The sequence below is a fragment of the Xenopus laevis genome, chromosome 5S (genome assembly GCF_017654675.1).
Source record: "Xenopus laevis strain J_2021 chromosome 5S, Xenopus_laevis_v10.1, whole genome shotgun sequence".
NCBI classification, from domain to species: domain Eukaryota; kingdom Metazoa; phylum Chordata; class Amphibia; order Anura; family Pipidae; genus Xenopus; species Xenopus laevis.
The window spans coordinates 114,883,847-114,902,788 of NC_054380.1; the positions used below are offsets into that span (position 1 = coordinate 114,883,847).

At 40.1% G+C, this 18,942-nt stretch overlaps 1 protein-coding gene across 2 annotated transcripts in view; it reads right to left on the reverse strand.

Moving 5' to 3' along the window:
- The window catches only part of gpc5.S (glypican 5 S homeolog), an 87,277-nt gene that overhangs the window by 43,518 nt on the left and 24,817 nt on the right, over positions 1–18,942 (reverse strand). The window contains exons 4-7 of one of the 2 annotated variants that reach the window (XM_018265854.2): positions 15,744–15,871; positions 15,403–15,462; positions 13,980–14,105; positions 88–208 (exon numbers count right to left, since the gene is read on the reverse strand). In XM_018265854.2, the coding sequence (XP_018121343.1) occupies positions 88–208; positions 13,980–14,105; positions 15,403–15,462; positions 15,744–15,871 (435 nt within the window). The remainder of the gene's footprint in view (positions 1–87; positions 209–13,979; positions 14,106–15,402; positions 15,463–15,743; positions 15,872–18,942) is intronic. The other variant, XM_018265855.2, reaches the window with a different exon arrangement.

Genomic DNA, 18,942 nt, shown 5'->3' on the forward strand with positions numbered 1-18,942 from the left:
ATATCTCAGTTGCTGGGAAAGTAACTCTGATTGCTAAATAAACTGTACGCTGGAAAAAAAATAAAGGTGATAATGAGGATATCTTACCTGGATGAAATGATTCAGTCTGTTGATTACATTGGTGATAAGAACATTTCTCCCTCTGACCTTCACTACAGGGTTGTTTGCTTGAGCTTTGAAATCATTGGAGACGACTACGTTTGCATAACTACAAAATAAAATAAATAAAAAAAAGAGTGTAAGTGCCCAGCCAAGAGATTAAACCCTATAGACTCATATAATCAGACAGTTTTATTTAGTACTGGAAGGAAGTAGGGTAGAATCCCTACTGAATATTTGGTGACTGCAACATAATCTTAGGGGGGTTATTTACTAAACTCCGAATGCAAAAATCACGAAAAAAAAATTATTTTTTTTAATATAAAATCGGACTTTTAAAAAAATCACCAATTTTTCGGAATGGATGGAAAAGTCAGAATCAGAAAATCCGGCATCTCAGACCAGTCGAGGAGGTCCCAATGAAAAAGATCCGAAAAAAATTGAAAATCGGATGAAGAATCTGAAAAAAAACAATTTTTTCGGAATTTTTCCCAAAAACAACATTTTCAGGAAAGTGTATTAATAAATATGCCCAAAAAACCTGTGCGGATTTGGTTGGAGTTCTTTTCAGAAAATCTTGAGATAAATTCGGACTTTGATAAATAACCCCCTTAGTTTGTGCTCAGTGGTGCATTAGGATACAGCAGAATATTATTCTATGCCCAGCACCCTGGGAGACAGTACAGTCCAAATCTCTAAGCAATATTACTGTATTACTGTATATTTGTGACAGTACAATAAAAATACCAATCTCTATGCAGGTGACAGTACAATGCAATCTCAGTCTGACAGAGTGCAGTAGATTAGACTAAAGCAGAACCTCAATCTCCAAGCAGTATTACAATACATAATCTGATGGCACAATAGAATCTCAGCTACATTAGGTCACAGCACAGCCTGTACAATCGAATTTCAATCTCCATGCAATATTACTATAAATGAGTAAATTGATGGTACAATAGAATCTGTTGCTATGCAACAGTACTGTAGATTAGGGTCAGTATAATAAAATCTCCATTCTCTATTACTGTATATAAGGAGGTGGTGCATTATAATTACAAACTCTGTGTATTATTAATGTACATTTGGTGACACTGCCTAGAAGCAGACCCCTTTGTCCGGAAACCCATTATCCAGAAAGCTCCAAATGACGGGAAGGCCATTTCCCATAGACTCCATTTGAATCAAATAGTTCCAATTTATACAACTGTTTTCCTTTATCTCTGTAATAATAAAACAGTACCTTGTGTATTAGACCCCAACTAAGATATAGTTAATCCTTATTGGAACCAAAACAGTTCTGTTGGGTTTTCTAATGTTTAGATGATTTTGACAAGACTTCGGGGCAGATTTTTCAAGGGTCAAATTTCAAGTTTATGGGAGTTTCTAAAAAACTCCAATCAACTCCTATAAACTTGAAATTTGAAATCAAATTTTGTAAAAACGGGTGAATAGGATTGAGCTGCAAATTTGAATCTAATTCAAATCGAGTTTTTTTAAAAAAAAAAATTTTTTTTTCAAAAGTCCACCAAATGACTCCATATTGATGGTAGAAGGTCCCCCATATGCTAAAATAGCAATTCAGCAGGTTTTAGATGGCTAATAGTCGAATTTGAATTTTTAAAAGAGACAGTACATGATAAATTTTAAAAAAATTGAATTTCGATTTTCTTCTTGGACAATTCCCTAGTCGAATTACACTAAAATAAACTCAAAATTTGAATTTCAAAATTCTAATTTTCAATTCGACCCTTGATAAATCTGCCCCATAAAGTATGGAGTTCCAAATTACAGGTCTCAAGTATTCTGTATTACAGGTTTTATACCTGCAGTATTAATACTGTACAATAAAATCCCGATCTCCACATAATATTTCTGTGCTCTGGGTGACAGAACTCTGGATTCTCAATTTCTATACAATATTATTGTATTTAGGTTAATTTACACACAATATTACTATACATGAGGCTCCTTAAAAATTCCTTTTTAATTCAAAATTACAATATAACAGCACAACAAACTTTCTGGGTGCAACATTATTGCCCATTAAGTGACAGTTAATAGGATATCAAACTGAATGTAATGCTAGTGCACTTTAGAAGACTGGAATGGCCACTTGTTCTACAGTGAGAGGCAGAGCAGAGAGTTAATAAGGACTCCCACAATTTATGGCACTGCGGCAACAAAAGAGTAAAATCAATTTTGGAAAGAAGGGGAAGGACCTGCTCAGCATAGCTATGTGGTAAGCCTGGCCTTTTCAGTCCACATAAAACATCCTGTTAGGATCAATGGTATTAATTCTGGGCCTATAATTACTCCTGCAGTGAATTGAGACTGTGCAAGGACAGTCCTATTATTCATCCTTCTGAGGTCAACGGGAGGTAAAGGCACATCTGCCCCCAAAGAGTTAATATAGAGATAATAGCACCAAGCCCTGAACCCTGCAGCCTATTCACCACTGACAGCTCCTGTGCATCTATATATCATAAATATACATTGGAGTCCTGTAGCCCAGTCACCCAGGAAATGACTAGTAAGTATGCCACCACCCAGACAATGTGTGAATTATTCTTTTGATTGGGAAGCTCTATCACTTATCCTAATGGAAAACAGGTGAGCATTTAACTCTGTAACCCTGATAAGCATTCGACTAGGGCACAGCTGGAGGTATGGTATGCAGAATGCTGGGGACCTGAGGTTTTCCAGATAATGGATCTTCTTACATTAAGTCTACTAGAAAATCATATAAATATTAAATAAACCCAATAGGTTGGTTTTGCCTCCAATAAGGATTAATTATATCTTAGTTTGGATCAAGTACAAGGTGCTGTTTTATTATTACAGAGAAAAAGGAAATCATTTTAAAAAATTTGGATTATTTGGATAAAATGAAGTCCATGGGAGACAGTCATGCCGTAGGAATTGTACCCTTCCTATCATGAGAAATACAGTATAAGTTGATGGTATCACATCAAACATGTAAAGGATGGGCATTAGTGATGTGCAGGTCGACAAAACATAAACCTGCACCCAACCTTAACCTGCCTGTTTGGCACCAGCACCCGACCGTAACCCGGCGACCATACCTCCCAACATTTAGGAAACAGAAAGAGGGATAAAAAGATTTGGCGTGCATAGCGCGGCAATCCATGCCCATTTTCGTGGCCACACCCCCTAATTAACATGTTCATTTTACATCATCTGGCAGGTTATGAAAGTTTGAACACATTTCTGTGGTTTTTATGTTTACAGTTCATTCTTATCTTATCAAACTGTTACAAAAGTATCTATTCTGGGCTGTCTGCCAAGACCCAATTAAGTTAGAAACTTTGTATCTGTTTCTGGTTGTTCAGTGCAACAGAGAGAAACTCGGGACTTATTAGTATAAATCCGCGACAGCGGGTTGAGCTGTCAAAAGCGGGACTGTCCCGCTCAAAACGGGACAGTTGGGAGGTATGTAAGAAGTCTATCACCATTTTACCTTTACAGCCCACCCCCTCCTGGTGGGCTGTAAAGGTATTCCCCTGATGGTATTACGGGGAATAGTAAAAGAATAGTCGCAGCTAACGGCGGAATGGCTTTAGGTCTGAGGCTAGTGGTTGCGGATATCAGCCGCTGTGAAAAGGGGAGGGGTGAAAGGAATTGGGGCTAGCCTCAAGGTTTATGATATTTTAAGGAACAGGTTATCTCCATAAAAGCAGCCTTTAGCGGCTACGGGAGGAGATCCAGTTGGTATATTATAAAGCTGGTTATGTTGCAAATGTTTAGTCAAATAGTTAACTTGTGGTTAATAAAATTGGCTGCGGCCTTTTCAACCCATAAAGGACAAATGGATTGGTGTCTTGATTCCAGGTGGCAAGGAAGGGACACTGCCTATGTCATACTGTTGGTTACTAAAAAAGGGAAACAACTTGGTGTCTGGTATTACATTAACCCCTGTTATTTATTGATTTATAAGTTTGTAACATCAATTTTACTGCAATTACGACTCTGAATCAACTTATTGTGCAGAGGAACCACTTGTGTAAAATCTCCTAGCGTTAATGATAGATACAGCAGTGGAACTAGGAAATACAGAGTTGGATTTAGATTACCTGGGCCTCCATTATATGGGAAGTCACTCAATATTCCATTATTTACACTCAGTGGCCCCCTGTGAGCCGTCACTCACTGCTACTGGTGTGTCTTGCCGACATAATGCAACAGTCACCAGAATAGTAATAGAATCTATCCCACAGCCACGCGGCTCCCAAGCGTTGCAATGCATGGCTGCTTACAGTACCAGTCAAGAACATATTTATTGATTGGAGAGAAGCAGATTCTAATGTGCACTAATTTACCTCGACCGGCTTGTGGGATTCTGCTGAGCGCAGCACTCTTCTGAAATAGCAGCACTATAGGAGCACTGCAATGTCACTTGCGCTCACAAGAAAATAATGTCCCTTTAATGGCAGAGTACAGGGATTTTATTGGGGACAAAATGACACTTTCCTTAATGACCTCTAAACATCAATACCCTAGGGAAACAGGCAGACAAGAACTGTGCATTGTATAGCAAATGAGCACTGGGGATGTAGAGACAGATACATCTCCTTTTGTAGACTGAGCAGAATGGGATCTCTAACCTGTGAACCACTAGTGGTTAAACTAAAACTTCCAGAATTCTCCAGCCCTTCCTTAGGTTATTTTCAGTGTTCAAGTTAGAGTATTGCAAATACAATAACAACGCAGGGAAGGATTTAGCCAATACAACTACCATGTAGTAAAAGTCCATTATTTTGATTCTACTGTGCTTTCCCCGTGCATGGATATGTTTATTTAAGAAAGTCATACACAAGGCTTTTGAGTTTTTGTTTTTCAGATTGGCCAGTCTTAAAGTATATACTCCACAGACCTTTAGCTGTCTCTAAACCATAAGCTTTTTATTGCCATAAGCCCTAAACTGTCAGGCAGCCTGCATGTTGTCTATCCATAGCCTTGTCTACCACAGGCAATTGTTCATCTGACGGCACAGACTGGAAAGCAGATTGTTTGTGCTTGTTATTATGAAAGACAAGACTGCCCTCTTCTGTCATTCCATGAACTCTACACTAAGAGGGAATTTTTCTTTATTAAAATCAATGTCATACAAATACAGAAACACAAAAACAATCAGAACATTATATCACCAGAATGAAACATCAGAAAGAAATATTAACATTGTCCCATTACCTAAGATTTCCCTTAGAGATTTTAACCTCCTGTGCCTTAATAAAAAGGATTTCTCTTTTCACAGCATTGGCAGTATATTCAGTGGAAACTACATAGTGGCCTGTTGGTTTTTGACATTTAATTGCCACAAATAATACCGGCTTATTGCAATTATGATATACAATGCTTCCTTATCACACAGGCAGTCCCTCCTCTGTATCCCACATGCAACTTCAGAGAAACCCAAATTCCATTTCCTACTGACTTGATCATAAAAAACTTTTATGATCGGACATTCTTTCAAAAATGTTCCTGAGATTTGGACTCCCTGCAGTTCCATGGGACGTTCTTATCTACCACGTTCAGGTAACTAAGATCGCCCTTACGAAAAGCTTGCCCTGACAATCCAGCTAAAAATTATTAGAAGAAATTTAAGCAGTCATTTACTATTATTTACTAGTCTCTCACCACAACAGGGGAACTGAAATGAATCCTATACTTCATTATAAATGGTCTTCCTGGGGGTCAGATTTAACATACTAGGGCTAATACCCACCGCACCGTTTTGAGTGCCCAATCCAAATATGATGGGAGAGAACCACCACAAACCCGAACCTCCTTCACTCTCCCTCCCTGCAAACATTCCATAATAAAGGGGGACACAGAGGGTGGGACAGAACAGCTCCCTGCCCGAATCTACCACCGCTTCCCCCTACCCCTTTCTCCTGCCCCGGTCACCAAAAGAAGAAAGGTAGGAGTGTGAGCGTGAGCGAAAGGGAGGTCTGGATGCTGGAGGCAGGTTACTGCAGGGGCAAGGGGACCAGAGGGGGCTTTGCGACAGGGGCAGGGGGGAGGAGGGAGGCTCCTGAGACAGCAGCCCCAGTGGGCCCTGCCTCCGCAGTCCGACCCTGGGGACACCCAAAATTTGACACTGTTTTCTCACAGAGACTTACTATTTTGAGATAAAATCTCTAAATTAGACTTGAGAATAATTATAGCGATGGCCATCCCAGGCTATAGAGTTGGATTTATACCCTACTTGCTCAGGTGACAAACCTTAAGATTTGTATAATTTCTGTAAAAAATAATCGATACAGGTATGGGACCTATTTTCCAGAATGCTTGGGACCTTGAGTTTTCTGGATAATGAATCTTTCTGTAATTTGGATCTTCATACCCTAAAGCTGGCCATAGATGTTGAGATTTTTAAAACATCAGATCCTGATCGTGAGACCACGATCTTCTCGGAACGATCGTACGATTGTACGATCGTATGAATTTACCATCAACTAAAAAGACCAATTTGCCAGGAAAACAAAGGGGAGCTGCCTGCTTGGCCCTGCAAACATAGATAGATTGCACTGGGACCAACAAAGATTTTTTGACCTGGCCGATCAGTTTCCTGACAGATATCGGCCGAAAAATCGTAAGATGTACGATCGTTCGAATCCCACTAACCGCACGATAATTTCGAAGGATTGGTCGGGCTTCACTAAAATCAGTCGTTCGGCAAGAGAAATCTTTGCGTCTATGGGGACCTTAAGCCTACTAGAAAATAACATTAACATTAAATAAACCCAATAGGCTGGTTTTGCTTCCAATAAGGATTAATTATATCTTAGTTTGGATCAAGTACAAGGTACTGTTTTATTATTACAGAGAAAAAGGAAATAAAAAAAATTCCTTTCAGTAATCTGCTTTCTGGATAACGGATTTCCAGATAACAGATCCCAATACCTGTACTTTGATTTTGCACTCATCTCCAAACATTAGAAACAGCCATTCCAGCTTAGTGTAAAAACATCCCCTGCAAGTGCTAGCTCCTGTGGGTAGTTCAGTGCAGCAGAATGCCCTGCGGACGTTACATGCAGTGCTCCACACTGTGGTAGCTACATTACCTGTGTGACTCATGACATCCTAGGGCTAGTTTATGGCTTTGGGTAGCTTTTTGCAAAAGTACTTTCAATGGGTAGCTCAGTACAATAGCATCGCCTGCAGGTTAATATGTGCAACTGTACCATACACGGGCCGATAAAAGCTGCCGACAGACCGTGTCGGCAGCTTATTGGCCCGTGTATGGGGGCCCCCGACGGGCTTCCCCGATCGAGATCTGGCCGAAAGTCGGCCAGATCTCGATCGGATGGGTTTAAAAACCCCGTCGGATCGCGGCCGCATCTGTTAGTTGATGCGGCCCCGCGATCCGACCGTCCGTTTGTGAATGCTAGGATCCGATCGTTGGGCCCTAGGGCCCACGATCGGATCTGCCCGATATTGCCCACCTCAAGGTGGGCATATCGGAGGGAGATCCGCTCGTTTGGCGACATCGCCAAACGAGCGGATCTATCCGTGTATGGCCACCTTAACTCAACATCCTGGTGGGATATGATACCAAATCTGGACACTAGTAACTGGAATTACCAAACTGCAACATCTTTTATTGGAGCAAAGAACATATTATATTTATTTGCACCAATTACAGGTATTGCAGTTGGGTAATTCACCTTTCAGCATCCTTCTTGGGTATCATATCCCACCAGGACAAACATACATCAGTTATCATCGGGTGGGATGAATAGCCAGGATATTCTGATGGTCTTTGCTTGATTATTTTCGTGTGCACGCATGACTGCTGTATGTGAGCAGAAACAGAATGAGACACTGCATATTCAAAGATTTCTGAAGGGTTTCCTTCTGCTTGCTGGGGTGATATTGATCCTACTGTATGTTTTCCTGTGACTGTCACCTGTTTTGCTTTCTGGCCGACACCTTCTATTAGAGTCCTGCAGCAGGCCTGGTACCTGCGGGTTACCTGCAAAAACCTGTGGTACCCTGTGGGTTGCAGGTAGAAGTTTCGGGAGTGGGTCAGCGGTTCTCCGGGTTGGTTCGCAGGTCTTCTCAATAGCGAGTTTTACTCCATTTTTCTGATCACACCTACTTCTAATGATGTCACTTCCGGTTTACAAGGACAGCAACAGAGTGACCTGTTTCTTGATGGTCAGCAAGTCGCGGATTGGATTGCAGATAAGGTATTTTCGGGTCGGTCGGATAGTGGGTCCAAGAGGGTAAGTATGCTGGTTGTGGGTCTGGGTTGCGGGTCTCCGGATGGGTTCGGGTTTAACAAATTGGTTCTGCGCAGGACTCTACCTTCTATATTTCAGTCTATATTTTTGAGACTGACTTTCTGCCCTAACCTTTGACCTGACCCAGTACCTATGAGTACCCTCCATCTAATCCTGTCCTTTTCTTTATTTTCTGATTTCTGTTCAGAGCTTAAAGGAGAAGGAAAGGTTAAAACTAAGTAAGCCTTATCAGAAAGGTTCATCTAAATATACCAGTAAACCCCCAAAGTAATGTTGCTCTGAGTCCCCTGTCAAAAGAAACACAGCATTTCTTTCCTTCTATTGTGTACTCATGGGCTTCTGTATCAGACTTCCTGTTTTCAGCTTAACCCTCATTGCCCTGGGCAAGAGCATGCTCAGTTTGCTCCTCTCCCCCCCCCCCTCTCTTCTCTACTGTAATCTGAGCCCAGAGCAGGGAGAGACTCAGGCAGGAAGTGATGTCACACCACATTAATACTGCAGCTCCTATCCTAAACAAACAGAGAGTTTCTAGAGCTTTTTACTCAGGTATGGTAAAACATTCTACAGAATAAATATAGCATTCTAGCTTGCACTATTGCAGCTAATCTATTGGCAATAAAATGCCTCCGTAGCTTTCCTTCTCCTTTAAGGCTGCATTTTCTGTGCTGCTATCTGCCAAAGAATTTACTGGCACTTCTTTTCTCCCTATTAACGCCCATAGCACTAATCCCTGACTCTTGCCAAAGGCCTCTGAAGAGTGGTAAAGCAAGCCTAAAAAACGGATATATCTTGGAAAAATTATATATAACATAATTGATGTTGATAGAATTGGAAGACAGTTTAATTAGTGATGGGCGAATAAATTCGCGTTTCGCCGCCAGCGAACAAATTTGCTAAACTATGACAAAAAATCTGCCCAAACAAAAAGAAATTGTCGCGTGTCAGAATAGTTGCGCGCATAAAAATTGTCACATGTCAAAATTATTTGCACGCCCATTGACTTTAATGCATTTGGAAAAAATTGTTTAGCAGGTCAAAAAATTATTTTGAAGCCCGTTGAATTCAATGTGTTTCGCAAATTTTTCGGCAAAGTGAAATGGCACAGATTCGCCCATCACTAATTGTCATTTAAATAAATGATGGGCAAATTTTATCTTTCTTATTCCATGTCCTGGGTTTCTCATTCTGCCCCCCAACAAACCACATGCCCAGATAATAGTTTTTCCAATCACTTGGCTTTATTCAACATTGTTTGATCTTAATGGCTGCCTTTTCCACTACCAATAAATCAGTTTAACCAGACTTGATGGATTACACAGAAACACTAGCAGCAAACCAGAGTATGGCCCCTTTAATGAAATAAAGTCACTAGATGTGATTAATGAACAATGGTCAACCATGAACAGGACACATGAGTAGTGGGATTACATATAGCCACATACTGTACATCTCCTTCTGAATGCCTGTGATGTTTTTTAGAGAACACCCCCCTCCCGACACACACACATACTCAAAGCTTATTTTACTTGCTCTGCGTCAAAGTAATTTTTGAGAGAGGTTTAAACTATGGACCAATACATTTTTACATTTTACTAGTTAAAAGGGTAGGTTAATGGGGGTTGGGATATATATATATATATATATATATATATATATATATATATATATATATATATATATATATATATATATACACACACACACACACAGGGGAATGTTTGTGACCTGGGGTTTTCCGGATAATGAATCTTTCCGTAATTTGGATCTTCATACCTTAAGTCTGCCAGAAAATCATGTAAACATTAACTGAACCCAATAGGCTGGTTTTGCTTCCAATAAGGATTAATTATATCTTAGTTGGGATCAAGTACAAGCTACTGTTTTATTATTACAGAGGAAAAGGAAATCAATTTTAAAAATTGGGATTATCTGATTATAATGGAGCCTGTGGGAGTCGGTCTTTCCGTAATTCGGAACTTTCTGGATATCGGGTTTCCGGATAACGGATCCCATACCTGTGTATATATAAGTTGGATGCACGAGTGATGAATCAATAAAAATTCTGTGACACAAGATTTTGGAGTGCGGGTCCCTCAATAAGCATTATATACCCAAAATTGACCCGTTTAAAATTAATTTAATATTAAATAAACCCAATATGACTGTTTTACCTCTAATAAAGTTTAATTGTATCTTAATTGGGATCAAGTACAACGTACCGTTTTATTAATAAAGAGAAAAAGAAAATCAATTTTTTAAAAGTTGAATTACTTGATTAAAATTGAGTTTACAGAGTCTCTCTTCTAGTCAGCAGTCTGAATGGTTAGGAGATTCCAACAAGTCAAGGATCCTCCTGGACTCAGTACAAGCAGTACCTCCCTTGCTGCCAGCATAGCGTGTGTTTTTGGAATATGTGGGTCAATAAATAATATTATTTGCTAGCAAATTTAGGCGAAGAGCTTTAGAGTGTCACATGGTTTCTATTTAGCAGAAATGCCAGCCAAATTTATTCCAGATTCAGGGAAATAGGGCTTTTACTTTGAACTTGGTAGTTTTTTTCCTAATTAAATTCATATTTATTGCTTTGTAAAAATATTAGACTGGTAAATTAATGTCTGTTAACAATCTAAGGCAAATGCACTAAAATAAACATATGGTGTGGTCTATTAGGGCTGAAATGAAAGGAAGAATGGAGATTAGTTGGGCTAATTAGCCTGAGGTACGGATTTGTAATGCTTCTCAGTGGCTAAAGATAGAACTAATAAATAATAAATTCTGTCAGGGTGAATTAAAGGGATTCTATCTGGAAGTTTCGTCTACTTTTAAACTCTTTTTTCGGCTACTGAATTGCAGTGATCTGATGCCAGGGGTTGCAGTCAGCCTCTTCTAAATAACCTGGCTTGCTCTCTAATAAGGTAATAAATAGTACATGTATGGGACCTGCTATCCAGAATCCTCAGGACCTCGGGTTTTCTGGATAAGTCTTTCTGTAATTCGGATCTTCATACCTTAAGTCTACTAGAAAATCATGTAAACATTAAATAACCCTGGTGTTGCTTCCAATAAAGATTAATTATATCTTAGTTTGAATTAAAAATAATGTATGTTTTATTATTACAAAGAAAAAAGAAATTATTTAAAAACAATTGTAATTATTTGATGGATGATGGGTTTCCGGATATCGAATCCCATACCTGTATGCTGTGCAAAAAGAGGTGCTAATTAGCTAGCTAGATCACATTGGGTGCATTTTTTACACAATTATATCTTAAAAGATGCTATAACATATCAAAAGTTAATTTAAATGTAAACCAAATCAATCCTAAGTAATACTGCTGTATACATGTTGAGGTTCCTTGTATTTTCCTCCTTATGCAAGGGACTGTGTTGCAATAGGAACATGTAAGTGCATGGAACACATCTCTGACACGCTACACATACAGTTAAAGTGGGTACCGGTTACTAACACGCCACAATCACCCCGCCGAATTCCTCAGCCATGATTGCTGTTTTTCTCAAGCTTTTCCATTCAGATGAGTGGCTCTGTTCAATCTGCATAACAATAGTATGAAGATGGGAAAAACAGAGATTCCTCTATGTGCGTCTATTAGGCCAGGAATCCTGTATGCATGGTAACCATAGGGCACACAGTTGGGATGTGACGGCCAGCAATGTGGCCTGTGAGCTTGTTAATTGGGACATGATGGAGTAAAACAATAGCCTACTTTATCCAACAATGTGATTCCCACCGGCTCTGCTCATTTTCACCAATTAAGGCCGGAATGGGAACATCTGACAGGCAGAACATGCATCTTCCATTTCTGACACGAGGAATGTGACAAATAATGTCTGTTATTCCTGATGGCATCTGACAACAGTAAAAGCTATTCCTGCACTGGGTGCATGAAGGGACAGGCACGCTAAGCTTGTCTTGAACAGTGTCACCCATGTCTTATTCCAGGCCTAGAGAGACTGCACTTGTCCTTGGAATACCCAGTAAACAGTTCTATTCTTAACCCTGAAGCATATGATGATAAGTGCCACATATTCCCAACCCTGTTTTACCCATTGGGATGCGAAGATGCATGTTTGCCCTATCATCTCTCACCTTGATTACTGTAACCCCCTACTCTTCTTCTGTGCTCTCTTAGCCTTGAATGAATGCTGCTTGTAGTCCATTTGACCTCATTACTCACTCCTTTACTGTCTCCCTGCTGTATATATTACTATGCAGTCTTTAAAATTTTTATGTGCATGGATGGCAGTTGGCCCCTTTAGGTCAGGTCTTGCCAAATTTTTCTTTAATGCTTTTTTAGTCGAAAATTCCCCAATTAGAAATCAGGACCCTCCTATCCCAAGGATAAAAAAGAAGCAGTTTGCTTCCTATAAAAACAATCTGCAGTGGCTCCCCCTACTGGATTGTTCCTGCAGTATTGTGCAACATTAACCTAATGACAGTCTATGGTGGGCTGTGGGTACATTAGGCAGAATGTCTGGCTGCTGTTGATTCATATGTGAGTAGCCAATTGCAATCACCCCATTAGGACACCCACATATACCAGTTCTGGGTCTCCTCTTGTCTTCTGGAAAATAATAAGAAGTTGCATATGATTGTACCTCGATCTTTGTTTTTTGGCACTAACAATACAGAGATGTGTAATATGGATACAGGATTTATTGTGGGGGATCCATGGGGGGGTGTGTGCAATAAATATAATGATGATTAATAAGCATCTATAGAGTAAGAGATAATTGGCAAAGACCTTCTGACCTTTGGGCTCATGCCATTCTACTTTGCTTTAAGCTGCTTTTCTAGACAAGACCAATGTCAGGAGGTCACAGATTATTTAAATAAACCCTTTGCATTAGCTACTAGCCATAAATCTCATTCCATAAAGGTTTAGCCTCAAGATCCACCTTAGCCAAAACCCTAGTCTGGAACACTAAGCTACATCACACTGCCACTGCTACTACATTCCAAATGCATCTTTTTTATTGTGCAACCAAACAAAGTCCTGACATTCATACTTCTCATAACCCCTGAGCTGTATCTGTCAGAGGCAGGGAAAAATATATCAAATGTAATATCTCTGAACACTTACAATTCTCTAACATGCCATAATTGAACAGGATCCAAAATTCCCCTCTAACAGGCAACAGATATTACTAGACAACTTCATTTCAAGAATTCAAAGAATTAGAAGTCATAGACGAGGTCTGGGAACATATAAAGGCACAAAGCTAAAGCCAAACGATTTCTCTTCGGGATATGGAACACTGAGATGAGTACATATTTTTTATAATGCACACAAGTGACATCAGTATGCACGAATTATAACCAATAACATCACTAAGCATTGTGTATAATTAAATATATATATTGCAGGTTATTTATGGTGTGATCAGTAGGGGTGAAGTTGAAACACAGTTATAGATACCGAAATACATGGCCTGACATTAGCTGCTGACAAACCCCTTTCAGGCAAATATTTAAAGTAACTGATGGCAACAAAAGGAGGCAGTTAAATTTTTTTTAGTGGCTACGAGAAGGTTGGCAGTTATAAGATAGGTAGTTTCAATAGTGATCACAACATAAAAATCTATATTTACCTTTCCACCACATCTTCTCCATCCCAGCAAGTGGATCCATCTCTTACTGCTAGATCCCCGCTGCACAACCGCTCTGCCAACGTGGCATAAAATGCTTTCGAATTTTCCATATACTTGATAAATTCTCTGAAACAAGAGATTAAAAGGTAGAGCTTAACTGAAGGGCAATTGATTTACAAACTGAGCACACCACCTCCCCACCTTCAGAGATAAGGCTTCATACATATATGTATGTGTACAAGTGCACTGAGCAATCTCATACCCAAAGTGCTTTGTATTATAGTGGTTGTTCATCTTCAAGTTATAGAAAGGACAATTCTAAGCAACTTTTCATTTGGTCTTCATTTTTTATAGTTTTTTTGAATGATTTGCCTTCTTCTTCTGACTCTTTCAAACTTTCAGATGGGGGTTTGCTGACCCCGGCCCGGCAGTCCATAAACTACTGCACTGTGAGGTTAAAATTGTATTGTTGTTTTTCATTACTTAACTTTCTATTCACACATTCTCCTATTCACAGTCCAGTCTCTCATTCAAACCACTGCCTGGTTGCTAGGATTATTTGGATCCTAGCAACTAAATAGCTGCTAAAATTCTAAAACTGCAGAGCTGCTGAACAGTAAGCTGAATAATTAAAAAAAACTACAAATAATAAGAAATTGCAAATTGTCTCATAATAGCACTGTCTACCAAAATTAATTTAAAAATGAATAACCCCCTTTAAAGCCGATGCTATCATCCCATATTGCTGTCCAAGCCAAACAAACTTCTCACAAATGTGGTTCTAAATTTGTTTCAATTCCATGTTGTTTATGTAGTAACAGTGCAAGCTTTTCCCAGTACAGGAACCCACAGCAGCCAGTGGGAGATTAGGTATAATTGGTATAATACATTCAGAATGCTAAAAAAAAAAATATTTATTGATGTGGGCTACTGCTCTACAGTAAAAGTGTGCCATATTCTACATAAGCTGGAAAAATAGCCTTCTTTGCATGTGGTTTTCCTAGAAAGGCCAGACACATACATAACTGCATGCCTGCCAATGTGCACTGCCGCTGACTAAAAGCCTTTTTGTAGTTATTGCAGTTAGTTATGGCTGTGTTGGATTGTGCGATGTGGTTTAACATACTCTTTATTACACATCCCACAAAAATGTAGTCAAAATAATGTGATGAGCTAAAAGGGCTGAACTTACAAATGGGGAGGTCACGGTGATAAAATAAGATGAAAGAAGTCTATTGTATGCAGAATTCATTACACATGTTGAAATCTCACAGCTGAATCTGCTGGGTCTTAAAAAAGGAAGAGAGGACAGAGCCAAACAAAATGTTATCTTGCAGCAGGAGGCTGAGGCAAACATTCCAAAGGGAGCGCTGGAGCAGACAGAAGAGATGTAAAGTGAGCAGTCAGCCTAAGAATATCTTACCGAGAGACTCTCTTCATATTACGAGGTCTGTCATTCTTCGCAGCTTTCAAAGGCAGAGAACTGTAGTGAGCAAGAGATGTCCAGCAGAGGACATTTTGGTGGAGAAGAGCAGGAGATGAAGCAAAGAGATGAGAAGAGAAATGAATACAAGGCAAACAGTTCATTAGATAAAAGGTTAAACAGCACATGCAAAGGCCTTATAGTCAGCCACAAGAAAATGTTCTGGTGGAAATATCATGCACAGTGCCTTCATGGAAGGTGAGCATAGTCACAGAACATACTATCGAACTGTAATAGAAAGCATCTCCTAGCTGTAGGATACTTCAGCAATAACAAAGTACCTTCTCAGGTGACCAAAAGCTGGAAATGTTGTTACTTGGGGTAGTTCATCTTCCATATTCATCTGTACAATGACATGTGGGGAGGGTTTGGCAGGAATCTCCTGTAGTGGTCCACAGACCTTCTCTACCTGTGGAGGAAGGTAAGCATGAAAGCAGATCCCAACTACAAGCAGACGCTAATGTTCTCAGGATATTTCAGCTCAGGTCTACAGAGACACACTCAGGGATAAAGGCTTTCAAGAACACCATGTGTCGTATAATGGGGCCAATTTAAAGGGATACTGTCATGGGGAAATTTTTTTTTTCAAAATGAATCAGTTAATAGTGGTGCTCCAGCAGAATTCTGCACTGAAATCCATTTCTCAAAAGAGCAAACAGATTTTTTTATATTCAATTTTGAAATCTGACATGGGGCTAGACATATTGTCAATTTCCCCAATTTTCCCAAGTCATGTGACTTGTGCTCTGATAAACTTCAATCACTCTTTACTGCTGTACTGCAAGTTGGAGTGATATCACCTCCTCTCCCTTCCCCCCCCCCCAGCAGCCAAACAAAAGAACAATGGGAAGGTGACCAGATAGCAGCTCCCTAACACAAGATAACAGCTGCCTGGTAGATCTAAGAACAACACTCAATAGTAAAAACCCATGTCCCACTGAGACTCCTTCAGTTACATTGAGAAGGAAAAACAGCAGCCTGCCAGAAAGCATTTCTCTCCTAAAGTGCAGGCACAAAGTCACATGACCAGGGGCAGCTGGGAAATTGACAAAATGTCTAGCCCCATGTCAGATTTCACAATTGAATATAAAAAATCTGTTTGCTCTTTTGAGAAATGGATTTCAGTGCAGAATTCTGCTGGAGTAGCACTATTAACTGATGCCTTTTGAAAAAAACATGTTTTCCGATGACAGGATCCCTTTAAGTTTAAGTCAGTGGTGGTATCTCAGATTTTCACCAACATCTAAATTAAAGATAACATGTCATGGGTTCCTGATAACATTTACCTCAGTATGTGTGAATATCATTGGGCAGAGATCCCCGACCTTTTTTACCCTTGAGCCACATTAAATGTAAAACAAAGTTTGGGAGCAACGCAAGCAGGAAAAAAATTTCTAGGGGAGTCAAATAAAGGCTATGATTGGTTATTTGGTAGTCCCTATGTGGACTGGCAGTTTAAAGGAGGTTCTGTTTGGCAGTACACCTGGTTTTTATTTTCAACGTTTCGGCACCAACACTTGTGCGTCTTCCTGAAGACGACACAAGTGTTGGTGCCTTGGAGTGCGGTTTTTGAATGTTATATAGTAATACAAAAGGTACCTGCACTCTCTCACCGACCTCCACTTCCCGGGTGCTTAGTGAATGTAAATGTTCAAAAGGGACCAGCACTCCGGTTTCTTTAGAATCATCAAAATATTTATTACAACATCACTGTGCCCAGGGCCGGATTTGCCCTGAGGGCGCCCAGAGGCCGGCGTCCTCCGTCGCCCCCTCCCTCTCTAAAGATAGCACGCATGCGCATCCGCTCAGAGGCCGGTGTCCTCCGTCACCCCTTCCCTCTCTCAAGATAGCGGGCATGCGCATCCTCTTAGCTTTGTTTCGGAGCATTAGCCGCTCAGCGATAGTGCTCCGACAAAAAACTGCTTGTGCGGCTGGGCAGCATGCCACCCCTTAATTGATGCCGCCCTAGGCCCGGGCCTATGCGCAAATCCGGGCCTGACTGTGCCTCCAACATTTTGGCCCACATTGGGGCATTTATCACCATGCATAATTAAAGACACGTTGATACACTCTTATTTTTTGCTGCTAATTATTTCTTTCATGGACTACTACTAAATAATTTTGGTTAGCACCCGGCCAAACTTGATGGAATGGTGAGTGCCGATTTATCCATGTATATATTATAATATATATATATAAACTTTCAGGATGAACCAGCACACCATAGTATTTCAATGTGGATAATTGTTATTGATTCATCACTGTGAAGTGTTGGCCACAGTGTGCTTTCTGGTCTCTCAAAATAGTGTTGCTTCCACTTCCAATATCCCCTTCAACAGAGCGCCAATTTCAAACAGGACACTTCACAATACAAATACAGTCCTCCTCAGTAAAAGATCCTTTCACACTGTCCAATCTCTGTGTTCATATCACTCATACAGGGTTCCTTTGTTCAGGCACTTCACATTCCATCACCCTGCCCACAATGCCAAATTGTGTAAAACCTGATCCTGGAAGAGCTTACACTTAAATGTAGGATTCTGACACTAGTAACTAGAAACACATTTTATTTAGCAAGATATACTCTACTCACATCCAAGTGGTCACATCCAGATTCATGCATGTTCGCTGACAGGCTCACATGCAGGTTAACATGGAATAAAGAAACAAATCACTACCACATAGGGGTAGTGCTGGCAGGGCTAGTCCTTGCTGGTTATTTATTATTAACCATGTTGGTTTTGAGGTTGCCAATTCCTCTTCAGCTGTGAACTGGGTATCAATCTATTCGGAGAGCCAGTGTGTGCGAGTGTGACTTACCGTATATACTCGAGTATAAGCCGAGTTTTTCAGCATCCAAAATGTACTGAAAAAGTCTACATCTTATACTCGAGTCAGTGGGCAGTAGCTGAGATTGCAGTCACTTTTAATCATTCCTATACCAACAGTTCGCTTGGGGAGAGACTGCAATATCACACAGCGCCCTCTATTGGTTATATGAAAGAATAACAGTGCACCCTCTGTTGGTAATATGAAAGAATAACAGTGACTGCAATATCACACAGCGCCATCTGTTGGTTATATGAAAGAATAACAGTGCGCCCTCTGTTGGTTATATGAAAGAATAACAGTGACTGCAATATCAGACAGCATCCTCTGTTGGTTATATGAAAGAATAACAGTGCACCCTCTGTTGGTAATATGAAAGAATAACAGTGACTGCAATATCACACAGCGCCATCTGTTGGTTATATGAAAGAATAACAGTGCGCCCTCTGTTGGTTATATGAAAGATTAACAGTGACTGCAATATCACACAGCGCCCTCTGTTGGTTATATGAAAGAATAACAGTGACTGCAATATCACACAGCGCCCTCTGTTGGTTATATGAAGGATTAACAGTGATGGCAATATCACACAGCACCCTCTGCACATGGTAGTGGGACAGTGGGACAATGCACACAGTAATCCGTTTGGCA